General features: G+C 38.4%; 1 protein-coding gene across 6 annotated transcripts in view; it reads left to right on the top strand.

Moving 5' to 3' along the window:
• CNTNAP5 (contactin associated protein family member 5) overlaps nt 1-24,345 on the top strand; it is a 1,071,087-nt gene that overhangs the window by 877,079 nt on the left and 169,663 nt on the right. For all 6 annotated transcript variants that reach the window (XM_040228920.1, XM_040228919.1, XM_040228922.1 and 3 more), the window contains one exon: nt 4,630-4,848. In XM_040228920.1, coding sequence (XP_040084854.1) covers nt 4,630-4,848 — 219 coding nt within the window. The remainder of the gene's footprint in view (nt 1-4,629; nt 4,849-24,345) is intronic.

The raw sequence follows: 24,345 nt of genomic DNA, 5'->3' as shown, positions 1-24,345 counted from the left end.
TTCTCCAAAACCACAGTTTAAAAGCATCAATTCTTTTGTGTTCAGCTTTCTTTATAGTTCAACTTTCACATCCATACATGACCACTGGAAAAACCATAGCCTTGACTAGAAGGACCTTTGTTGGCAAAGTAATGTCTCTGCTTTTCAATATGCTATCTAGGTTGGTCATAACTTTCCTTCCAAGGAGTAAGTATCTTTTAATTTCACAGCTGCAATCACCATCTGCAGTGATTTTTGAGACCCACAAAAATAAAGTCAGCCACTGTTTCCACTGCTTCCCCATCTATTTGCCAAGAAGTGATGGGACCAGATGCCATGGTCTTAGTTTTCTGAATGTTGAGCTTTAAGCCAACTTTTTCACTCTTCTCTTTCATCAAGAGGCTCTTTAGTTCTTCTTCACTTTCTGCCATATTACTAAATGCTTTATATTCATTATTTAATTTTGCTTTCAAGTTATTCTACGTATAATCATCAAGATATTATGTTTTACATTGTTTGACTCATAGTCCAAAATGCAGATGAAGACAGTAAGTCTTGAGATGCTAAATAACACATCCAGAGTCAGCCAGTAAGATTCAGAATCCAGGATTCAATTCTCTGTTCATTTGAACAACTCTTTATTCTGCTTTGCAAAACTACCTCAAAGACCAAGAATGTTAGAAATCGAAAAAATAGCATTATTTTCCTTCTTGTTTTGAAGCATAGGACATTCAGCAAGTCTTTACAACTGAATGCAAAATTGTATGTGCTTTCCCCCCCCCCCAGGAGTATGTTTGTTGTCAGATCCTCAGAGAGTCCATGCTTCCAAAAATTCTTAACAATATTTCATTTCATTTATGGCTGTAATTTTACAGAAGAATACCTGGGAGGTAAGAGAGATCAATAGACTACAGTAAGGTCTTGCATCTTCTTTATTCCATTATGAGATGTGTCACATGCCTCACTTTAAGGACACAGAGATGGTATCACAGTTCAAGGAAGCAAGGGCTTTGTACAGAAGCTTTAGGTAGTTTTTTCAATTGCTTAGGAGTACTTGGTATTCAATTGCTCATGCTTATGGTACTTTCCTCCACTTGACATTCCCTTTCTTTGCCAGTCTTCTCTCAAGTACACCATGAGCTCATTTTGTTTCATTTGTCTCTGCCTAACACAAGCTTGGTTTGGTAAAAACCCACCCAAAAACTCAAGTAACTCCTTAACTTTGTCTTGAACTATATGGTATAAATATTGTCAGACTGTTGGGAGAAGGAGAGGCAGGAAGGTAAATTAATAAAGGTGCTGCTACCACAGGGCCACCAGCTTTCCCATCTTGGGCCACTGGGCTATGTCTATCCCCCCAGAAAACAAGAGCTAGTTCATGTTGGTCTCAAGTGTCCAGTCCACCAAGTCACTAGCCAATGTTGGATGTATCACCATGTATTCACTTTTTTATTTCATTCGGTTTTTTTGAGGAACCTCTATTATATTGATTTATATCCAGAGTTTGCTGCCCAGGTAGGGCTTGCATAGGTTTTGAGGATGGAAGATTTGTCACAGGACAACTGTGTTAAAAAGTGAGCTCCAGAGACACATCACTGGGATTTAAATACTAACTCTGCCAACTCTGGGTTGGAGTAATTTATCAGCAATCTGTGGATCAGTTCCCTCCTTTCTCATAGGACTGTAATGAGTTGAGTAATGAAAAATGCTTAGCAGAGTGCTTGGATCATATTAAGCACTCTAAATGTTGACTATTATTATTACATTTCACTGATTCTTCCCTAGTTCTAGGAATGAGTTGAACATAGTTGATCTGTAGTAGTGACTTGAATAAAGTTAAATAATAATAATTTTAGATGTTTTTTAAGGACTTAATATCTTGATGTAAAATAAAAATAAAATAAGAAAATTGCAAAGTTGGATGTAGTATGTGCAATGTAACATTTTAATGAATGAAATTTTAGTTTGATGAGAGTTTCCTGTATACAAGACCCAGTCCTAGGTTCTGGTTTTCCAATAAATGAGGTATTCATCTAGAGTTTGCAGACTAGCTGGGAGACAGACCATAAACAGATCATTATACAACATAGGGATTAATGTTGAAGTAGAGATAAGCACAGTCTGGAAACATAACATGGAGTTAAGAATGGCAGGGCGTGGACAGCAGACAAAGCTGTGCAGCCAGCCCTCCACAGAGATGTGCTGTCTGTGTGGAACTTAATATCCACAAGATCAGCTTTTCAGAAAGTCTTTTAGCAAAATCTTTAGCAGCCCTCCCCATCAGTCTCACCAGTCTTTACCTGTGTTTTTAAAGAGAAATGCATTTTCTTCACCCTCTCAGTAATTGTTTATTTGGTCTCTGGATGAGCAGAGCTTCAAGGTGGCACTGGTGGCCTGATAAGAAACAGGAAATGGCTCAATGGGACAACTTTGTTCTTATTTAATCTTTTCATTGTTAAATCAGATTTGCTCCCTTCAATTTTGTTTCCTTTAATGCATAGGTTTATGTGGCAAAGACGATTGATCTAATGTGATGAATCATGTTGATAACAATAACTATTATTGTTGAGTTCATCCTACACGTCAGGCACAGTTCTAGCAACTTTGTCAGGATGAATTTATAAACAACCTGATAACTAGTTAATATTTTATTCTCATTTTACAAAGGAGAAGACTAAGTGATAATGTTCTCATTTTACAAAGGAGAAGACTAAGAGGTAATGAGCTTGAAAACTTGCCTTAGGTTATGATGGCTCCAGAGTCTATTTCTCAAATCCCATTAAAAAATATTTATTCATTTGTTTATATTTTGGCTCGCTGGGTCTTCATTGTGTGGAGTGGACTTCTTATTGTGGCAGCCTCTCTTGTGGCGGAGCACAGGCTTCAGTGGTTGTGGCTCACAGGCTCTAGAGCTCTGGCTCAGTAGTCGTCTTGCACAGGTTTAGTTGTCCCATGGCACGTGGGATCTTCCCAGAGAAGTAATGAAACTCCTGTCCCCTGCATTGGCAGGCAGATTATTAACCACACGACCACTAGGGAAGCCCTCAAATCTCATTTTTAAACTTTTTTCTTATTGCCTCTCTTTCGGGTCTTTCACCAGGAGGCAAAGTCAAATTCTCTGCTATTTGAAATCCTCATATTGAAATATTCTTTATCAAGGTCCGCTTTCTATTAAATTTAAAGGTTGAGGAAGGTAGGATTTAGGGCGATGTTGGACCTTTGGTATTTCTTAAAATTCAGATCTGTTAGTTGATGATCTTGTCAAAGAAATACACATATCCTATTTTGGGAGTAAAAAAGGAGGGACTGTCAAAAGGTTCTGAGAAGAAAGGAAGGTCTGGAATACGAAGGTTCCTGTTCCTGAAAGGGGACTGTCTTCCCCTCAAATTCAATTTATTATTTGCTTCTCCACATCCTTCAGATGTAGATTTCTTACATAATAACAGAAAATACAAGAAGATATATTAGAGAAAAATGATGAAGATTCTAATTACTGAGGAATCTTTGAGCAAATTATTTCTACTTTCATTTTCTTACCCATAAAATGGAAATTAAAAATGATACTTTTTTCATAGAGTTGTTCTGAGGATTAAAATGAGAGCATCTATGGTCAGTGCTTAGAAAAGTGCTCAGCAGAGTTCACTGCATGTACTGTGCTGCTGCTACTTCTTTTTGTTTTTCAGGGATGATAGTAACATTGTCACCACCATCAAAACCACTACCACCACCACCATCCTCACCAGTATGACCATCACCACTATCCTCTCAACCATCATCACCTCCACTGTCATCATCACCATCACCATCCTCACCAATATGACCCTCACCACTATCCTCACCATCATGACCACCACCTCTGCCACCATCATGACCATCACTATTATCTTCCTATCATCACCATCATCACCATCATCATCATCACCGTCATAGGTAGCATTATACCCAATAGCTGCTTCTTGTCCTATACAATAAGCAGATTATTTTAGAAGGGTAGAAAGAGTCATGAAAAAAAATCCCTGTGTGGGGAGTTGAGGGGGAGAGTTGTATTTGACCTAGATACTACCATTTCCAGTGATACAGATAAAGTACTTAAAATTTCTGAGCGTCATTTTGAGAAAAAATTTAGGGATAGCATGAATGCTTGTATCACATGTATTGAAAAAATAATACATTACAGAATAATAATATATAATACATAAATATATGAAATGCATTACTATGATACCCATAATTGAATAAGCAAAGCAGTGGACTTTCCAGAGTTTGCTTTTCTCTCTGCAGGAGGGTGTCTTCTTAGCTAACCCAGGATCTATAGCTATCTATGAGCACACAAGTGGAGTCAGAACAGATCCAGAAAATCTAGCACCTTGGCACTGGTGTATTTTATCAGATTGGCATCAGTGGCCCTGGTCACTATTCTATTTCCTGAATTTCCACAATGAGAACCAATTAGGGAAAAAGATGGAACTTCGGATTTAGTAGTTGGTAGTTATTACTATCAATGGAAATTTCAATACTGCAGGGATTTCAACTGAAGTCCTCCCTACCTAGCATTTATAATCATTTTACCATTCGCTTAGAATATGCTTGTGTCCTAAATGCACTGACAACTCCCTTCATCTTTTTACCTGTTTCCTTTTTTGGTTTCAGCTCCTTCTGAGATCACTTTTGCCATTGATGTTGGGAATGGCCCCATAGAGCTTCTAGTCCAGTCTCCTTCTTCTCTGAATGACAACCAATGGCATTACGTCCGAGCAGAGAGGAACCTCAAGGAGACCTCGCTCCAAGTGGACAACCTCCCGAGGATGACCAGGGAGACCTCAGAAGAGGGCCATTTCCGGTTACAGCTCAACAGCCAGCTGTTTGTAGGTAGGGGACATCTTAAGGTGCCCTTTGTGCTAAAAACTACAGTGGAATTGGGCCCAAGGAGTATTACTATTTTATTTTAGACCTGAGAAATGATTACAATATTTCATAAAGCATTTATAATTACAGATGTAATTTTACAAATTCTTCCTTTCTAGATTCATTATCTTCAAGAATGAAAGATTGTCATTGCTTAGCAAAGTTTGTGGGGGTCTCAAACTCTTTTTGTATCTTTTCTCCTTGTTCATATTGTATCTTTAGATGTCTAGGGACTCCTATTATTTTTCATCCTTGTAATCAAAATATACTCTCAGAAAAAGGAGTGTAAGCTATTTAAACCTTTTTAGATGTTGACTTTTTCAGTGGGCTACAATTCACCTTTCTTAGTGGCACCTAACTGCTGATGATTTTTGATAACCATGTAATGATATATGTTACAGCATCTTCAAGGGATTTGGGGAATCAACAATATGGCAGGGGAGAGAACTATTGGTTTTTAAGCTAAGAGCTTCTTTAATACTCCCAGAAATCACATCCCTTAGGTGGTTGCCTGATACTTGCACAGGAAAATAGCCTGGTCCCCAGGCATACATCTCTCCACTGATCATTCCCTCCTTGAGACTCAGAATCAGCCTTTTTATAAGTTGCTCATCTGAGCTGACTGCCACTGCTGGCAATAGGGCCTGGGGGCTCAAACATCTTTCACTGAGTCTTTCATTCATTCTTTCCATAAATATTAAGTGAGTACCAAAAACACATCTGGTTCCTTGTTGGATGGTGGGAATTGAAAGATGACTTATGCAATAAAACATCTTTTTCAAGTGCTCACTGTGTGTGTGTGTGTATGTGTGTTGTGGGAGACAGAGAGACAGAAATAGAGATAATTTCACCACATTAGTCCAGATAGGAAAAGAAAGGTTCACATTATTGCTATAATTTAGGAGGGATTCTTTGAAATTAGATTGAGCAGGGCATATATAGGTTTAAAGTACAAAACAGAGCTATAAATGTTAGGTATATTGTATTATTATCAAAGCCAAGACACTGTTCTTATCTGAAACTTGAAGTTCAGATGCTTAGAACAGTAGTACCAATAAGTTCCAAAATTTGCCAGTATACCCAGATTTAAGTTTCTTTCCTTATGTATTTATTTTATCAGCTCACACTATATAGCTTTACTGCTAGTAATGAAATGTCATCAGCTATCAGTGGTTGTATCTTAATTGCTTTCTTGAAATCCGGGTCTGTGCAACTTTTAACTCTGAGGAAAGTTGTCACTAAGAACACACCAACTAAAAGAAAAGAAGTAACAGAATATGTAATCTGTCTTTCCAACAGTAATCATATTTCTTTGTTCATCTATCATGTTTTACATATTCAGCAGAAGCTAAGACATAAGTGATTAAGAACATTTTTATGAATGATGATGAAAAGCATTCACTTAATTAAACTACATAAGTGATATGATTTACTATTAAAATGTATATTTTTAATTTATATTGATGTCTTAATTCTATTTAAACATAACATTTTATTGCTCTGAATAAGTTTGCTAGTCATCAAGTTTTAATGTCTTTTTTGGTATAATCAATTCAAGTACTTTGCAATTTTCATAAATTATATTCCATGCCAAAGTTTAATTTATCTTCAGACTATATTGATGAATCTTTCTGGTTGAAAGGTGTGTATAAAGATGGAATTTTTCAATCCCTTCATGCAAATTTCATGTAGTTATGAAATTATCATACAACTTGAAAATGTGACAAACTTTGTGCAAGTTGAAAGTGAAAAGAGGCAGCTGTGTTTCTTGCAGGTTTTAATCTCTAGACATTTCTGTTAAATTGATCACAAATGCAGTGAATAAGAGCTTGTCTATGGGTCTGGAGGAGACACCTTGCTCGAGCTGCTGCCAAGGTCAGCTACAGCAAGAGCACCTCCTTCTGTTATGTTTCTTTCTAATAAGTTCCATCTCAGATGTTACTCTGCTTTATTGAATTTGGCTTAATGTACATGAAGAAGAAAAAATACCATTGGAGGTCATTTTAGTCTGTTGGTTTGAATTTTGCTGTTTAATGTTCAGTCTGCTTAGAAATGTTGGGTGGCAAAAAAAAAAAAAAAATTGAAGTCCTGATATTTCCATTTTGTATGGTTCAGTGGTTAAAAAAAAAAAAAAAGAACCTCTACTTAGCTAGAGCATCCAAAATGATGAATTGCATCCTCTATCATTCAGAAATTTTGTCACTGGATTTTTATACTTGCTAGGCAGAAAAACCATGATTGCTGTGTGCTTTTTTCTTTAATTTTTTTAAATTGAAGTATAGTTGAATTACAATGTCATGTTAGTTTCAAGTGTATAGCAAAGTGACACCATTCTACATATCCATATAGGCATTCTTTTTCAGATTCTTTTCTGAATATAGGTTATTACAAAATATTGAGTATAAGTCCCTGGTGCTATATAGTAGGTCCTTGTTGGTTATCAGTTGGTTAACTGGGTAGATTGAATGTGACAGTACTTGAATATTCATTTGGATATGTCTGTCTAGACACCTTTAACCACTGAAGGATTTTTCAATCAAAACAGGCTGTCGTTCAGCATGGTAATCACTGGTATTGCTGTTGTGTCTGTAAGAGCTTCCTAAGTACCAGATTGAATTTTATAGAATGGATGCACCTCTTAGCAATGCTCCTGTCATTGGAATGTGAAATGCTGAAGTGCTGATACCCAAGTCAATGCATGCTGGATTCCCAGAATCAATATTGTAACTTCAGACTAGTCAGGAAGCAACAGTTAGACCTGGACATGGGACAACAGACTGGTTCCAAATAGGGAAAGGAGTACATCAAGGCTGTATATTGTCACCCTGCTTATTTAACTTACATGCAGAGTACATCATGAGAAATGCTGGGCTGGAAGAAGCACAAGCTGGAATCAAGATTGCCGGGAGAAATATCAATAACCTAAGATATGCAGATGACAACACCCTTATGGCAGAAAGTGAAGAGGAACTAAAAAGCCTCTTGATGAAAGTGAAAGTGGAGAGTGAAAAAGTTGGCTTAAAACTCAATATTCAGAAAACGAAGATCATGGCATCCGGTCCCATCACTTCATGGGAAATAGATGGGGAAACAGTGGAAACAGTGTCAGACTTTACTTTTGGGGGCTCCAAAATCACTGCAGATGGTGATTGCAGGCATGAAGTTAAAGGACGCTTACTCCTTGGAAGAAAAGTTATGACCAACCTAGATAGCATGTTGAAAAGCAGGGACATTACTTTGCCAACAAAGGTCCGTCTAGTCAAGGCTATGGTTTTTCCAGTGGTCATGTATGGATGTGAAAGTTGGACTGTGAAGAAAGCTGAGCGCCAAAGAATTGAGGCTTTTGAAGTGTGCTTTTGAGGTTGGAGAAGACTCTTGAGAGTCCCTTGGACTGCAAGGAGATCCAACCAGTCCATTCTGAAAGAGATCAGCCCTGGAATTTCTTTAGAGGGAATGATGCTGAAGCTGAAACTCCAGTACTTTGGACACCTCATGTGAAGAGTTGACTCATTGGAATAGACTCTGATGCTGGGAGGGATTGGGGGCAGGAGAAGGGCTTGACAGAGGATGAGATGGCTGGATGGCATCACTGACTCAATGGATGTGAGTTTAAGTGAACTCTGGGAGTTGGTGGATGGACAGGGAGGCCTGGCGTGCTGCGATTCATGGGGTCGCAAACAGTCGGACATGACTGAGTGACTTAACTGAACTGAACTGAGACTTTTATTTCCCTGGTAGTGAGGGACAGTTGCAACCATGCCATTTCAGTGGTGGCATTTTTTTGAATAGAGTAGGAGAAATTTCATAACATGAGCTTCTGAGATGAATGCTGCAAGCTTGGGATTGTTCCAGCTTTAAAACCCTTGGCTGCATAATTTCCCTCTTTTGCTATTCCTTACTCCTCTGTCCATGGGATTCTCCAATACTTGAGAATCCCATGGACAGAGGAGCCTGGTGGGCTACAGTCCATAGGGTTACAAAGAGTTGGACACGACTGAGTGACTTACCATGCATGCGCTAGCTTTTCAAGTTAATATGAGGATGCGGCAAGAGAAATCTAAGAAGTAGCACCTTTTACTAAAAGTGAAACCAAGAGATCTAGGTGTGAACTCCAGGTCAACTTCTATCAGATCTTGAGACACTAGTAGGAAAAGAACTAGCCTAAATGGACTCATTGTCTTTATTTGCAGAATGAAATTGATGAGTATGGTAATGGAACTCTTACAACTTGTGGATATGCTATCATCTCCATGTGTATGTTAGATATGACAATTATCCTTACCCTCATGCCTGTGTGTATGTAACAGCAAGGAAAATATCTCATTGTCCCCAAATCTGACATCTCATCTTTCCCAATATGTTGGAATTATAGACTAGACACTTTGTAGAGCTGTGAAACTGAGTCTTATTTTGTGTTACTTTACTTTCTTCTTACCCTTTTGGCCTTTCATGAACCTTTGTTTCTTTTTCTTTCTTTCTTTCTTTTTTTTTTTGGCTCAGCTGCCTTATCTGTATCAAAATAAATTGAAGTAACTCCAACTTAGACCTCCTTGGGGAAAATATCACATTGACTTGATAAATCATAAAGTTGCAGAGTCTTGCCCTGCCCCTCTGTGCTGCACCTGCTTCCATACCAGTTGGGAATTATTATTCCCATTTTCAGATTAAGCATGTCAAACGTGGCAAGGTCAGTGATGACGGCAGGCAAAGCAGTGCTCATTTGCTCTGTGCCCTGACATGCCATGGTGCCAGATTCTCTCTATGGAATCGTTACTTACATTTACTCTTGAGGGTGCCCCACAAGGATGGCTTTCCTGACACAGGCCAGAAGAGTTTTCTATCAGAAAAGATGTATGTCTGCATAAGAGGAGATATACATCCTTTTCACATTAAGGAAGAACTAGAAAATCACCTTTAAGCATATTTGTTAAGCAAAACCATTGTTGTGTGGAGGATGTCAATGGTGAGAAATGAAGATATCATTGTCTTTCTACATCCTATACTTTCTGATGATAAGGTCTGATTTATCAAAAGTTTTTTGCAAAGCTAAATATGTTAAGTGTGCTTGAATCATTTTAGCAAAAAAATATTAATACAGGATTTCTAATATTTCTTGTAATAGTTCAGTAAGAGGAGGTGTCCTGATTCATTTAAGAAGTTCATAGCAGACCTCAGTACACCAGCAGGCAAGTCCCATGAGTGTTTTGCTTCCTCAGTGTTCCTATGATAAAGAAAAAAACAAGAGCCATCTGCTTCCTCTTGCACTTTTTTCTTCTCCAACATCATATATGCTCCGCAAAATCATATTCTTAGAACTTGAACATACTTTAAAAAAACACTATTTCTTTTTATTTACAGAGAAGTAAATGATTAAATGATTCTTCCAGTGACTTCCCTGGCAGTCCAGTGGTTAAGACATTGCACTTCTAATCCATGGAGCAGGGGATCAGTCTCTGGTTGGTGAACTAAGATCCTGAATGCTGTGCAGCACAACGAAAAGGGAAAAAGAAACAAACAGAAAAGCAAATGATTCCTTCCACTACATCATGTCTCATTTTGGAGTTGTTGATCATTATTAAACCCACCCTGAAGCCCATGTTAGTTTTTTCTGCTCCTAATATTCCAAAACGCTTTTGGAAATGTTTATCAACAATCTCTGAAACTTTCACTGAAGCTCATTTTGTCACATACCAGCCACATTGGATTGTTAATGGGCCATTGATGGAGAATGTAGACTTTTCTATTGGGTTTCACTGTTTAAATTTTTAATTCTGCCTTTGAGAAAACATATCTCAAAGCATACCATCTTTTTTTAAAAAAAGAAGTACAACATGGCATCATTTTTCTCAAGCAGCCCAGGGAGAAAAGCCCTGAGATTTGGACCACCACAAAAACTCAATGATGGAAGCAGTCATTCTGATTACCCTGGCACCTCCAGTCATCAAAATCTGTAACTCAGTAAAGAAACAAAACATTAATACAGAACTGTTTATGTGGAGCCAGGGTGAGAGTTATAAAAAGAAACTCAAGCCAGACCTTTCTGAGAAATAAAACAGTACTCTCTGGAAATTCAAGGACCTAAACTGAGGGAAATGAGAAGCTGCTTGTCTTTTCCAAAGCCAAGACACTATTGAGCTTATGTAACTAGGACTTCATGGAAGCTTCAGTTTAGAAAAGAATGGACGCAGCCAGGCATGCTGATGCTGCAATGCTGCCTATAACTTGTTTCATATCTGCAAGGCTCTGGCAACAAAGCTGATGACTAAGAAGAGGAGAGAAGAAAGCCTTGGAGGAGAGTGATGGAGCAGAAGAAGACATCATCAAATCCTCTGAACTTGTGACTGGCAGATTTACACTCTGGTCTCATTGTAGTACCAAATTTCTTCTGATTTGGGGAGAGAAGAATTTGGCATCAGAACTACTTGTGTTGGGAAAGGCAATTCTGTAGAAGAGGTGAAAAGTGCCATGTTTTAATTCAGTTTCCTGCTTCATCATCCATGTCTCAGGCTAAAGATTAAGGGTCATCTCAGGCCCCATCTGTGATGTGTAGAGAGGCTGAGGAACCTGAGGTAGGCAGTCTCTGCGATGTGCTGCCCAGGCACCCATTCAAGAAGGCTCTGCCACTGGAAGTGCTGTTGGAAGACAGTCTTTCTCTGTCTGTCCTTCAGGTACTGCACCTGCTGCCGAGATACACCCAGACAACAGTCAATTGACTCCAGAATACAAAGACCCAACCATTTTGGCCCAAGGAAGCAAACCTCTGATCAATTTTTCTTGCTCCACCACTCTCCATGGGGCTGTTCTAGATGGTCAGGCCTGTCTCAGAGCTCACTTCTCTCCCCATTTATGCTTCTTTCCCCTCTGGATCAAATATGTGTTTCCTAAAGGTTCCCCCTAAAAAACACTATGCCTCTTTAATTTCATCTCAAGCCTGTTTGCTGGAGAACCCTAGCAGTGGCAGAATGACATGGATTTATTGTGCAAAATATACACAGAGACACACATACACACACTTTTTAAAATCAAAGTAATTATCTTTGATTTAAGAAATTATTTTTCATTCCTCCCAAGCATTAGCCATAAAATATTGCCTCCTCTTCTCCCATTTTCTTCTTAAAAGCACTCTTTAAATTTAATGGGTTCCTTAGAGTCAAGTTTGTGTTGTTGTGATTCATACTCTCTCTTATTTTTGGTGGCCTGGCATGTGGAATCTTAATTACTGGACCAGGAATTGAACCCACATCTTCTGCATTGGAAGCAGTCTTAACTATGGGACTACCAAGGAAGTCCCTGACTCATAGTCTTCCAATGGTCTTTTCCATCAAACTAGGATGAGTTTGAGTTTGTGTTTCCCTGAAACTACCCTCAATTTACCCAGCAGACTCCTCTTCCTTGATGATGCAAAAAACTAAAAAAGTTCTTTAAATATCTTATGATCATTATCTGTCCCAGGTATTATGTGTTGTGGGGTTAAGATCTTTCTGTAACAGTTTCATACTTTCTAATGATGAACAGCACCATTTTAACTGATACTAGTTGTATGTGTTAAAATCGAATCCTCCAAAAGCTAAAATCATGAGTCTCAGGCAAATAGAAAATGAATGTGTCAAAGATTTTATTTCACTCTTTAATTAATGAGGAAGCCATTAAGATGTCATGACCAGTTCAGAGAATATCTAAAAAGCTAGGATACGGTGTGGGGAATTTAACAACAAAGAGAGGATAAAGTTGTGAGATTAGATATGAAGCTCTTGCTCACCATGCCATCTTTGGAGGTATCATTACACTGGAAAGAAATTACCTGCATCTCCACTGGACAGATGTCATCGATGATTTTTTGTTTTATTTCCAAGTTTCAACTTATTTTTGCTGATAAGAGAGAGTTGATAATGTGTCCCTAGTCACATGGCAGCCACCACTTCCACAAAGGAAGCTGGAATAAGAAAGAACCCCAAAGTGATTACTGCACAATTGCATCAAAATATCACAGCAATGTTAGTGTATTGGATTGTGAGAACTGTTTGTCATGAATTGCCCTTGCTCCTATTCTTTTAGTGAATTGTAGGCTCCTTTTGTATTTCAAGGTCTCCTGGGCTTAGCCATAAAATCACTCTGGGGTGGTTGGGACTAGTAGGGAAAATTCTTAAAGCTTATAATTACAGACTTAACTTTATTGACTTATTTCTTTGAATGAGCCTATGGTTCAACTTTTGAGATAGTCTCTGTTCTCAGCAGGGTCTCCCTGGAGAAAACTAATCAGAGTGATTTCCAGGGGCCCTAACATCCAGGAAACCCCGAAACTGCTGTCAGTTAGGTAATGACTTGGTCTGGCAGCCAGCCTGGAAGAAGTAAATAGCTTCTCTGGCTGACTCTAGAAAAGACTTGGAGCTCATATTGCTATTGCAAGAAGTTGGTTTAAGGCTGTTTTTGATAGTGACTTTACTGGTGATACTTCATCTTTAAAAACTGTGGCAAAAGGAAGCACAGTGAGGGGTGAATTGGCTCTCCTTTTTATGAGATGGAGATGATCCTTTTAGTCAAAATGGCTCATGTTGCAATTCCAGACTCTGATTAGGACTATGGTGGACTTTCCTGCCTCATCGTCTTCTTTTTAAAATCACTTGAAAGAACATTTTTTACTTTTTTAATTTAAATTTATTTTATAATAGAGTATAGTTGATTGACAATCTTGTGTTATTTTCAGGTGTACAGCAAAGTGATTCAGTTATACATATAGATATTTTTTAGATTTTTTCCCATGTAGATTATTACACTGTATTGAGTAAAGTTCCTTGTGCTACACAGTAGGTCCTTGTTGGTTATCTATTTTACATATCGCCATTATCGTTTAGTCAGTCGCTCAGTTTTGTCCAAATCTTTGAGACCCTATGCACCATAGCCAGCCAGGCTCCCCTGTCCATGGAATTCTCCAGGGAAGAATACTGGAGTGGGTTTCCATGCCCTTCTCCAGTTTTACATATAGTAGTGTGTATGTGTTAATCCCAACCTCCTAATTTATCCCTCCCCCCTTCCCCCAATGGTAACCATAATTTCATTTCCTTGTCTGTGTGTCTATTTTTGTTTTTTAAATAAGCTCATTTCTGTCATTTTTTCCAAACTCCATGTGTCAGTGATATCATATGGTATTTGTCCTTCTCTCTCTGACTTACCTCACTTGGTATGACAATCCCAAGTCCATTCATGTTGCTGCAGATGGCTGCCCCATCAAATGATGTTCTCTCAGGGGTATCTCCAGATGAGATGCAAAACCGTACTTCAGAGAATTCTTTGGGAAGACAGTTGGACCACTAGATCAACCACCTAGAACTGTGTTGGGAGTTGTCCCTACTGCTCCACAGTTCTGTGGGCAACAGAAACAGGAATAATTCAAGTGCTTGCTTGTTTCTTTCTCCTTACCCTGAATTGTAAATAATAACCACATGGGGATTTCCATAGAATTCCCATATACCACTCTACTGGGCAAAATCTTGTGCCTTGTCAAACTGCTAAAAAGAAAGCAAATGCTTATTTTTGGCTTGTGGTCTTGGGGGGGAAAAAAGAAACCTTTACAGAAAACCAAGATGAATATTACATATGCACTCTAATCCACACCCAGCCACAAACATGCTGATTCTGGGAAAGATGTTTGCTAATGTCTAAATAACACATAGATTAATAAAGGATTTTTATAGATATACATAATTCTAGATATAGCGAGATGGTTTGCTTTTGAAACTTGAAATAATTTTTAAATTTCTCAAAAAAGATCAGAAGAATTATGCAAATACACATAATAAATGAAAATTAATTTTAAATTATTCAGTCAATACACAAATACATGTTTGCTATAAAATTATTCAATAATAATCCTAGTGCTGTTCCTAGAGACAACTGATATTAGGCCACTGTGATACTTTCCTGGCCTCATTCGAGGCAATCACATACATTTAAGTACACTAAAGAAACACCATGCAGTATTATTATTTGTATATTTACATAAGCAGGGCTTCCCTGGTGGCTCAAACAGTGAAGAATCTGCCTGCAATGCAGGAGACCGAGGTTACATTCCTGAGTTGGGAAGATCCACTGGCGAAGGGAATGACAACCTACTCTAGTATTCTTGCCTAGAGAATTCCATGGACAGAATAGCCTGGCAGGCTACAGTATCATGGGGCTGCAAACAGTTAGACACAACTGAGTAACAAACACTTTCACTATTTTCACTTTTTTTTTCTTTTTTACATAAGCAGTATACTTAAATGTGTTATACCACAGTGTGCTTGCTCGTTTTGTTTTTTTTTTGTACTTTTGCTTAATATATGCCATAGGAAACATAGCATGTCAGTATAAATCGCATATAATTTTAAACTGCTATATTGTATTTTACTAATATTTTTAGTTTTTGTTTATGTTATTGTTTTGTTTGCTGCTATTTTTATGTCTTTATTTCATCTGGAATTTGTTTGAGGTAGTATTGTAACTTTATTTTCCAAAATATTATTTCTATATCCATTTATTTCATGGTTCTTTTTCTCCCTAGCTACTTAGAATTCATATATATATTTATTTATATATATATATAATAAGGTATGAAATCTCTCTATATACAGAATATGTTTCTGAAATGGATAACCAACAAAAACGTATTGTATAGCACATTTAACTCTGCTCAATGTTATGTGCCAGTCTGGATGGACGGGGGGTTTGAGGGGAAATGGACATGTATATGTATGGCTGAGTCCCTTCACAGTTCACCCGAAAATATCACAACATTGTTATTGCATATACCCCAATGCAAATGTTTTTGCTGTTTAAAAAATTAAAATAAAAACATTGAAAAAGAAGAAAAATATGTTTCTGAATTTCCTGCTCTGTTTGATTTATGTAGTTTTCTTTCTAGGTCCTGTTTCAACATCATACTTATAGGGTATATTTTAATATTGAATAGAACATCTGTCTCTGCTCCGCCCCTCCCCCCGCCCACACGAGGATAGATGATTCCTTTTCAATACTCTGTTAACTATTAATAATTATTTTCTTTATGGTTCTTGGAATTTGCTTTTCATGTTATATGAAAATAATTTTTATTGGGTTATTCTATGGGATTTTATTGCATTAAAGAGAATAACTATACATTCCTAAATTATATCAAAGCATGTTCCATCTATTCTAAATGAGTCAAGGCAATTTTTTTTTTCCTTTTTACAGTGATTTACAGTCATAGATCTTAAGTTAATTTCTAGATGTTTGGCTGCTTTTGTTGATGAATAAGATTCTTTTCTTGCTATCACATGGTCTAATTGGTTATTATTGTTCTATAGGAATATTATTGATTTTGTATATTGATATTTATACCCATCCACATTCCTATATATTTGTTTTGATTGGAATAGCTTGTCATTTTTATTTTGGGAACTAGAACTAAGGATGGAGGTTCATAACACTGTACAGGATTGGAAGATCAAAACCATCCCCAAGAAAAAAGAAATGAAACAAAGCAAATGGTTGTCTGAGGAGGCTTGATAAATAGCTGAGAAAAGAAGAGAAGTAAAAGCACAGGAGAAAGGAAAATATACACCCAACTAAATGCAGGGTTCTAAAGAATAGGAAGGAAAGATAAGAGGCCTTCTTAAGAGAACAATTTAAAGAAATAGAGAAGAATAATAGATGAGAAAGACTAGATCTCTTCAAGAAAATTAGAAATACTAAGGGAAAATATCATGCAAAGATGGACATAATAAAGGATAGAAACAGTAAGAAGCTAACAGACATAGATTACACAGAGGAAGTGACAAATAGATTCAAGGGATTAGATCTGATAGAGTGCCTGAAGAACTATGGATGGACGTTCGTGACATTATACAAGAGACAGGGATCAAGACTGTCCCCCAAAAAAGAAATGCAAAAAAGCAAAATGGCTGTCTGAGGAAGCCTTACAAATAGCTGTGAAAAGAAGAGATGTGAACAGCAAAGGAGAAATGGAAAGGTATACCCATTTAAATGCAGAGTTCCAAAGAATAGCAAGGAGAGACAGGAAAGCCTTCCTCAGTGATCAGTGCAAAGAAATAGAGAAAAACAACAGAATGGGAAAGACTAGAGATCTCTTCAAGAAAATTAGAGATGCCAAGGGAACATTTCATGCAAAGGTGGGCACAATAAATGACAGAAATGGTATGGACCTAACAGAAGCAGAAGATATTAAGAAGAGATGGCAAGAATACACAGAAGAACAATACAAAAAAGATCTTCATGACCCAGATAATCATGGTGGTATGATCACTCACCTAGAGCCAGAAATCCTGGAATGCAAAGTCAGGTGGACCTTAGGAAGCATCACTACGAACAAAGCTAGTGGAGGTGATGGAATTCCAGTTGAGCTATTTCAAATCCTGGAAGATGATGCTGTGAACGTGCTGCATTCAATATGCCAGCAAATTTGGAAAATGCAGCAGTGGCCGAAGGACTGAAAAAGGTCAGTTTTCATTCCAATCCCAAAGAAAGGCAATGCCAAAGAATACTCAAACTATTGCACAATTGCACTCATCTCACGTGCTAGTAAAGCAATGATCAAAATCCTCCAAGCCAGGCTTCAACAGTACATGAACTGTGAGCTCCTAGATATTCAAGGTGGATTTCAAAAAGACAGAGGAATCAAAAATCAAACTGCCAACATTCACTGGATCATGGAAAAGCAAGAGAGTCCCAGAAAAAAGCATCTATTTCTGGTTTGTTGACTATGCCAAGACTTTGTGTGGATCATGACAAACTGGAAAATTCTTCAAGAGATGGAAATAATAGACCACTTGTGCTTCCCCGGTGGCTCAGAGGTTAAAGTGTCTGCCTGGAATGCCGGAGACCCGGGTTCGATCCCTGGGTCAGGAAAATCCCCTGGAGAAGAAAATGGCAACCCACTCCAGTGCTCTTGCCTGGAGAATCCCATGGAGGGAGGAGCCTGGTAGGCTACTAGTCCATGGGGTCGCGAAGAGTCGGACACGACTGAGCGACTTCACTTTCACTTTCACTTGACCTGCCTCCTGAGAACCTGTATGCAGGTCAGGAAGCAACAGTTAGAACTGGACATGGAACAAAATACTGGTTCCAAATTAGGAAAGGAGTACATCAAGGCTATGTACAGTCACACTGCTTATTTAACTTATATGAAGAGTACATCATGAGAAATGCTGGGCTGGAAGAAGCGCAAGCTGGAATCAAGATTGCTGAGAGAAATATCAAGAACCTCAGATATGCAGATGACACCACCCTTAGGCAGAAAGCTAAGAAGAACTAAAGACCTGATGAAAGTGAAAGGGGAGAGTGAAAATTGGCTTAAAACTCAACATTCAGAAAACTAAGATCATGGCATCTGGTCCCATCAGTTCAGTTCAGTTCATTCAATCAGTCATGTCCAAGTCTTGTGACCTCATGGATTGCAGCAGACCAGGCATCCCTGTCCATCACCAACTCCCAGAGTTTACTCAAATTCATGTCCATTGAGTTGGTGATGCCATCCAAACATCTCATCCTCTGTCCCCTTCTCCTCCTGCCTTCAATCTTTCCTAGCATCAGGGTCTTTTCAAATGAGTCAGCTCTTTCTGTCACTTTACACAAATAGATGAGGAAACAGTGGAAACAGTGAGAGACTTTATTTTAGGGGGCTCCAAAATCACTGCAGATGGTGACTGCAGCCTTGAAACTAAAAGACACTTAATCCTTGGAAGAAACGTTATGACCAACACAGACAGCATATTAAAAAGCAGAGACATTTCTTTGCTAACAAAGGTCCATCTAGTGAAAGCTATGGTTTTTCCAGTAGTCATGTATGGATGTGAGAGTTGGACTATAAAGAAAGCTGAGCACCAAAGAATAGATGCTTTTGAACTGTGGTGTTATAGAAGATTCTTGAGAGTCCCTTGGAATGGAAGGAGATCCAAACAGTCCATCACAAAGGAAATCAGCCCTGAATATTCATTGGTAGGACTGATGTTGAGATGCAAGGAACTGACTCACTGGAAAAGCCCTTGATGCTGGGAAAGATTGAAGGTGGGAGGAGAGGGGATGACAGAGGATGAGATGGTTGGATGGCATCACCAACTCAATGGACATGAATTTGAGCAAACTCCGGGAGTTTGTGATGAACAGGGAGGCCTGTGTGCTGCAGTCCATGGGGTTGCAAAGAGTTGAACACAGCTGAGCAACTGAACTGAGCTGAAAACGCACAGAGGAGATTAAGAAGAGGTAGCAAGAATGAAGAGCTGTACAAAAAAAGATCTTAATGACTCGGATAACCACGATGATGTGATCATTCACCTAGAGCCAGATATCCTGGATTGTGAAATCAAATGGGCCTTGGGAAGCATTACTATGAAGAAAGCTAATGTAGGTGATAGAATTCCAGCTGAGCTATTTCAGATCCTAAAAGTTGTTGCTCTTAAATCACTTCACTCAATATACCAGCAAATTTGGAAAGCTCAGCAGTGGCCACAGGACTGGAAAATATCGTTTTCATTCCAGTTCCAAAGAAGAGCAATGCCAAAGAGTGTTCAAACTACCCTGTGATTACACTCATTTCACATGGTAGAAAGGTCCATACAATTGCACTCATATCACATGCTAGAAAGGTTATGCTCAAAGTCCTTCAAGGTAGTGTTCAACAGTTTGTGAACCGAGAACTCCCAGATGTTCAAGCTTTATTTACAAAAGGCAGAGGAACCAGAGATCAAATTGCCAGCATCCACTGAATGGTAGAAAAAGTAAGAGAATTTCAGAGAAATACTTACTTCTGCTTTATTGTCTATGCTAAAACCTTTGACTGTGTGAATCACAGCAGAATGTGGAAAATTCTCAATGAAATGGGAATACCAGTCTACAGTACCTGCCTCATGAGAAACCTATATGCAGGTCAAGAAGCAACAGTTAGAACTGCACATCAGAACAATGGACTGGTTCAAAATTAGGAAAGGGCTCAGTCAAATAGAAGGAACATACCTCAACATAATAAAAGCTATATATGACAAACCCACAGAAAACAGTATCCTCAATGGTGAAAAACTGAAAGCATTTCCCCTAAAGGTCAGGAACAAGACAAGGGTGCCCACTTTCACCACTACTATTCAACATAGTTTTGGAAGTTTGGGCCACAGCAATCAGAGCAGAAAAAGAAATAAAAGGAATTCAAATTGGAAAAGAAGAAGTAAAACTCTCACTGTTTGCAGATTACATGATCCTCTACATAGAAAACCCTAAAGAACCCACCAGAAAATTACTAGAGCTAATCAATGAATATAGTAAATTTGCAGGATATAAAATCAACACACAGAAATCCTTTGCATTCCTATACACTAATAATGAGAAAATAGAAAGAGAAATTAAAGAAACAATTCCATTCACCATTGCAATGAAAAGAATAAAATACTTAGGAATATATCTACCTAAAGAAACAAAAGACCTATATATCAGTTCAGTTCAGTTCAGTTCAGTTCAGTTCATTTCAGTCGCTCAGATGTGTCCGACTCTTTGCGACCCCATGAATTGCAGCACGCCAGGCCTCCCTGTCCATCACCAACTCCCAGAATTCACTCAGACTCACGTCCATTGAGTCAGTGATGCCATCCAGCCATCTCATCCTCTGTCGTCCCCTTCTCCTCCTGCCCGCAATCCCTCCCAGCATCAGAGTCTTTTCCAATGAGTCAACTCTTCGCATGTGGTGTCCAAAGTACTGGAGTTTCAGCTTTAGCATCATTCCTTCCAAAGAAATCCCAGGGTTGATCTCCTTCAGAATGGCCTGGTTGGATCTCCTTGCAGTCCAAGGGACTCTCAAGAGTCTTCTCCAACACCACAGTCAAAAGCGTCAATTCTTCAGCACTCAGCTATAAAACATTGATGAAAGAAATCAAAGAAGACAGTAATAGATGTTCATAGATCAGAAGAATAATATAGTGAAAATGAGTATACTACCCAAAGCAATCTATGAATTCAATGCAATCTCTATCAAGCTACCAATGGTATTTTTCACAGAGCTAGAACAAATAATTTCACAGTTTGTATGGAAATACAAAAAACCTCGAATAGTCAAAGCAATCTTGAGAAAGAATGGAAGTGGAGGAATCAACCTGCCTGACTTCAGGCTCTACTACAAAGCCACAGTCATCAAGACAGTATGGTACTGGCACAAAGACAGAAATATAGATCAATGGAACAATATAGAAAGCCCAGAGAAAAATCCACACACCAATGTACACCTTATCTTTGACAAAGGAGGAAAGAATATACAATAGATTAAAGACAATCTCTTTAACAAGTGGTGCTAGGAAAACTGGTCAACCTCTTATAAAAAAATGAAAGTAGAACACTTTCTAACACCATACACAAAAATAAACTCAAAATGGATTAAAGATCTAAATGCAAGACCAGAAACTACAAAACTCCTAAAGGAGAACATAGGCAAAAGACTCTCTGACATAAATCACAGCAGGATCCTCTATGACCCACCACCCAGAATACTGGAAATAAAAGTAAAAATAAACAAATGGACCTAATTAAACTTAAAAGCTTCTGCACAAAAAAAGGAAACTATAAGCAAGGTGAAAAGACAGCCTTCAGAATGGGAGAAATAAATGAAGCAACTGACAAAGAATTAATCTCAAAAATATACAAGCAACACCTGTAGCTCAATTCCAGAAAAATAAATGACCCAGTCAAAAAATAAGCCAAAGATTTAAACAGACATTTCTCCAAAGAAGACATACAGATGGCTAACAAACACATGAAAAGATGCTCAACATCACTCATTATCAGAGAAATGTAAATCAAAACCACAATGAGGTATCATTTCATGCCAGTGAGAATGGCTGCTATCCAAAAGTCTATAAGCAATAAATGCTGGAGAGGATGTGGTGAAAAGGAAACCCTCTTACACTGTTGGTGGGAATGCAAACTAGTACAGCCACTATGGAGAACAATGTGGAGATTCCTTAAATAACTGGAAATAGAACTGCCATATGACCCAGCAATCCCACTTCTGGCCATACACACTGAGGAAACCAGAATTGAAAGAGACACGTGTACCCCAGTGTTCATCACAGCACTGTTTATAATAGCCAGGACATGGAAGCAACCTAGATGTCCATCAGCAGATGAATGAATAAGAAAGCAGTGGTACATGTACACAATGGAGTATTACTCAGCCATTAAAAATAATACATTTGAATCAGTTCTAGTGAGGTGGATGAAACTGGAGCCTATTATACGAGTGAAATAAAAAATACAGAGCCAGAAAGAAAAACACTAATACAGTATATTAATGCATGAATGTGGAATTTAGAAAGATAGTAATGATAACCCTGTATGTGGACAGCAAAAGAGACACAGATGTATAGAACATTCTTTTGGACTCTGTGGGAGAGGGAGAGGGTGGGATGATTTGGGAGAATGGCATTGAAACATGTATAATATCATATGTGAAATGAATTGCCAGTTCAGGTTCTATGCATGATACAGGATGCTCAGGGCTAGTGCACTGGGATGACCCAGAGGGATGGTATGGGGGGTGGGCGGGTGGGAAGGGGGTTCAGGATGGGGAACACATGGATACCTGTGGTGGATTCATGTTGATGTATGGCAAAACCAATACAATATTGTAAAGTAATTAGCCTCCAATTAAAATAAATAAATTTACATAAAAATAAATAAATCTAAAAAACTAAAAGACTATATATCGTCACCCTGCTTACTTACTTCTATGCACAGTACATCATGTTAAGTGCCTGGTTGTATGCATCACAAGTTAGAGTCTTGATTGCCAGGAGAAATATCATATGTATCAGAAATATCAGATAACCTCACCTATGCAGATGATATTACCGTTATGGCAGAAAGTGAAGAGGAACTAAAGAGCCTCTTGATGAAAGTGAAAGAGGAGAGTGAAAAAAACTAGCCATAAGCTCAACATTCAAAAAATAAGATCATGGCATTCAGGCTCATCATTTCATGGCAATAGATGGGGAAGATTTTATTTTCTCGGGCTCCAAAATCACTGCGGACAAGTGACTGCAGCCATGAAATTAAATGTCACTTACTTACTCCTTGGAAGGAAAGCTATGACAAACCTGTGCTCTGTGCTCGGTCACTTCAGTCTTGTCTGACTTTTTGCTACCTATGGACTGTAGCTCACCAGGCTCCTCTGTCCATGGGATTCTTCAGGTAAGAATAATTGAGTTGGTTGACATGCCCTTCTCCAAGTGATCTTCCCAACACAAGAATCACAAACGTAGACAGTATGTTAAAAAGCAAAGACATCAGTTTGTCTACAAAGGTCCCATATAGTCAAAGCTATGATTTTTCTCAACCATAAAGCGAGATGGACCATAAAGAAGGCTGAGTGTCAAAGAACTGATGCTTTTGAACTGTGATGCTGGAGAAGACCCTTGAGAGTCATTTGGAGTGCAAGGAGATCCAACCAATCCCTCCTAAAGGAAATCAATCCTGAATATTCATTGGAAGGACTGATGCTGAAGCTGAAGCTCCAATACTTTGGCCCCCTAATGCCAAGAGCCAACCCATAGGAAAAGACCCTGATGCTGGGAAAGATTGAAGGCAGTAGTAGAAAGGGATAACAGAGGACGAGATGGTTGGATTGAATTACAGATTCTATGGACATGCATTTAAACAAACTCTGGGAGACAGTGAAGGACAGGGAAGCCTGGCCCACTTCAATCCATGAAGTCACAAAGAGTCAGACATGACTGAGCAACTGAACAACAATGACAAAATCCCCATTTTACTTTGTAGACATCCAGTTAGTGCCACCTGCATTATTTCATAGTGTGTGTTCATTGATTCCTAAGCAAGCAATCTCTGTATCTAGAAAAAGGTAAACAGACACCTGCTTTATCCTTAAGGAAATGACATTTTGCAGTTAAAACTTCCACTAGGATTTCCCTCTGGTACCCAAATTCTGCCAATTGAAGGGGCAGGAACAAAAGAAAAAAGTCACTGATGGTTAGCACATTTGTTTTGTTTTGCTTTGTTTAACAAGTACATGCTAAACTTGCTGCTACTGTAGAATTTGAAATCTGGTACTAATGCATCTGCACATCACTCAATTCTTGACTTTAGGCAAAGTAATTTATATGGATAACAGCTGCTCCAAGTTCAAGGAGAGAGGAAGTGTGAGAGGGAGAGTATGACACTGCGTAGTTTTGTGAAACAGGACCTTGACTTGGCACATCCAATGTTGTTCCAGAAAAAACGTCCTCAGCAAAGGAATTTTGTTTGAATGTGTGTGATCCAGACTGCAGGCACACATGAGAGAAACAGAGGCTCTTGTTCAGGGAGGGTACAAGGAAATAAGGTGTTTTTTCTGGAGGCAATGAGCATTTGTTGAGCTGACACAGGGCAATTTTCTAAGACAGATTTAGAATGATGATGGTAACCTTTTAAAGAGTTGATTCATACTCAGTCCAA

Source organism: Oryx dammah, unplaced genomic scaffold, assembly GCF_014754425.2.
Source record: "Oryx dammah isolate SB20612 unplaced genomic scaffold, SCBI_Odam_1.1 HiC_scaffold_27, whole genome shotgun sequence".
NCBI lineage: Eukaryota > Metazoa > Chordata > Mammalia > Artiodactyla > Bovidae > Oryx > Oryx dammah.
The sequence above is the reverse complement of the archived record's forward strand: the minus strand, read 5'-3'. Positions and strand labels throughout refer to the sequence as shown.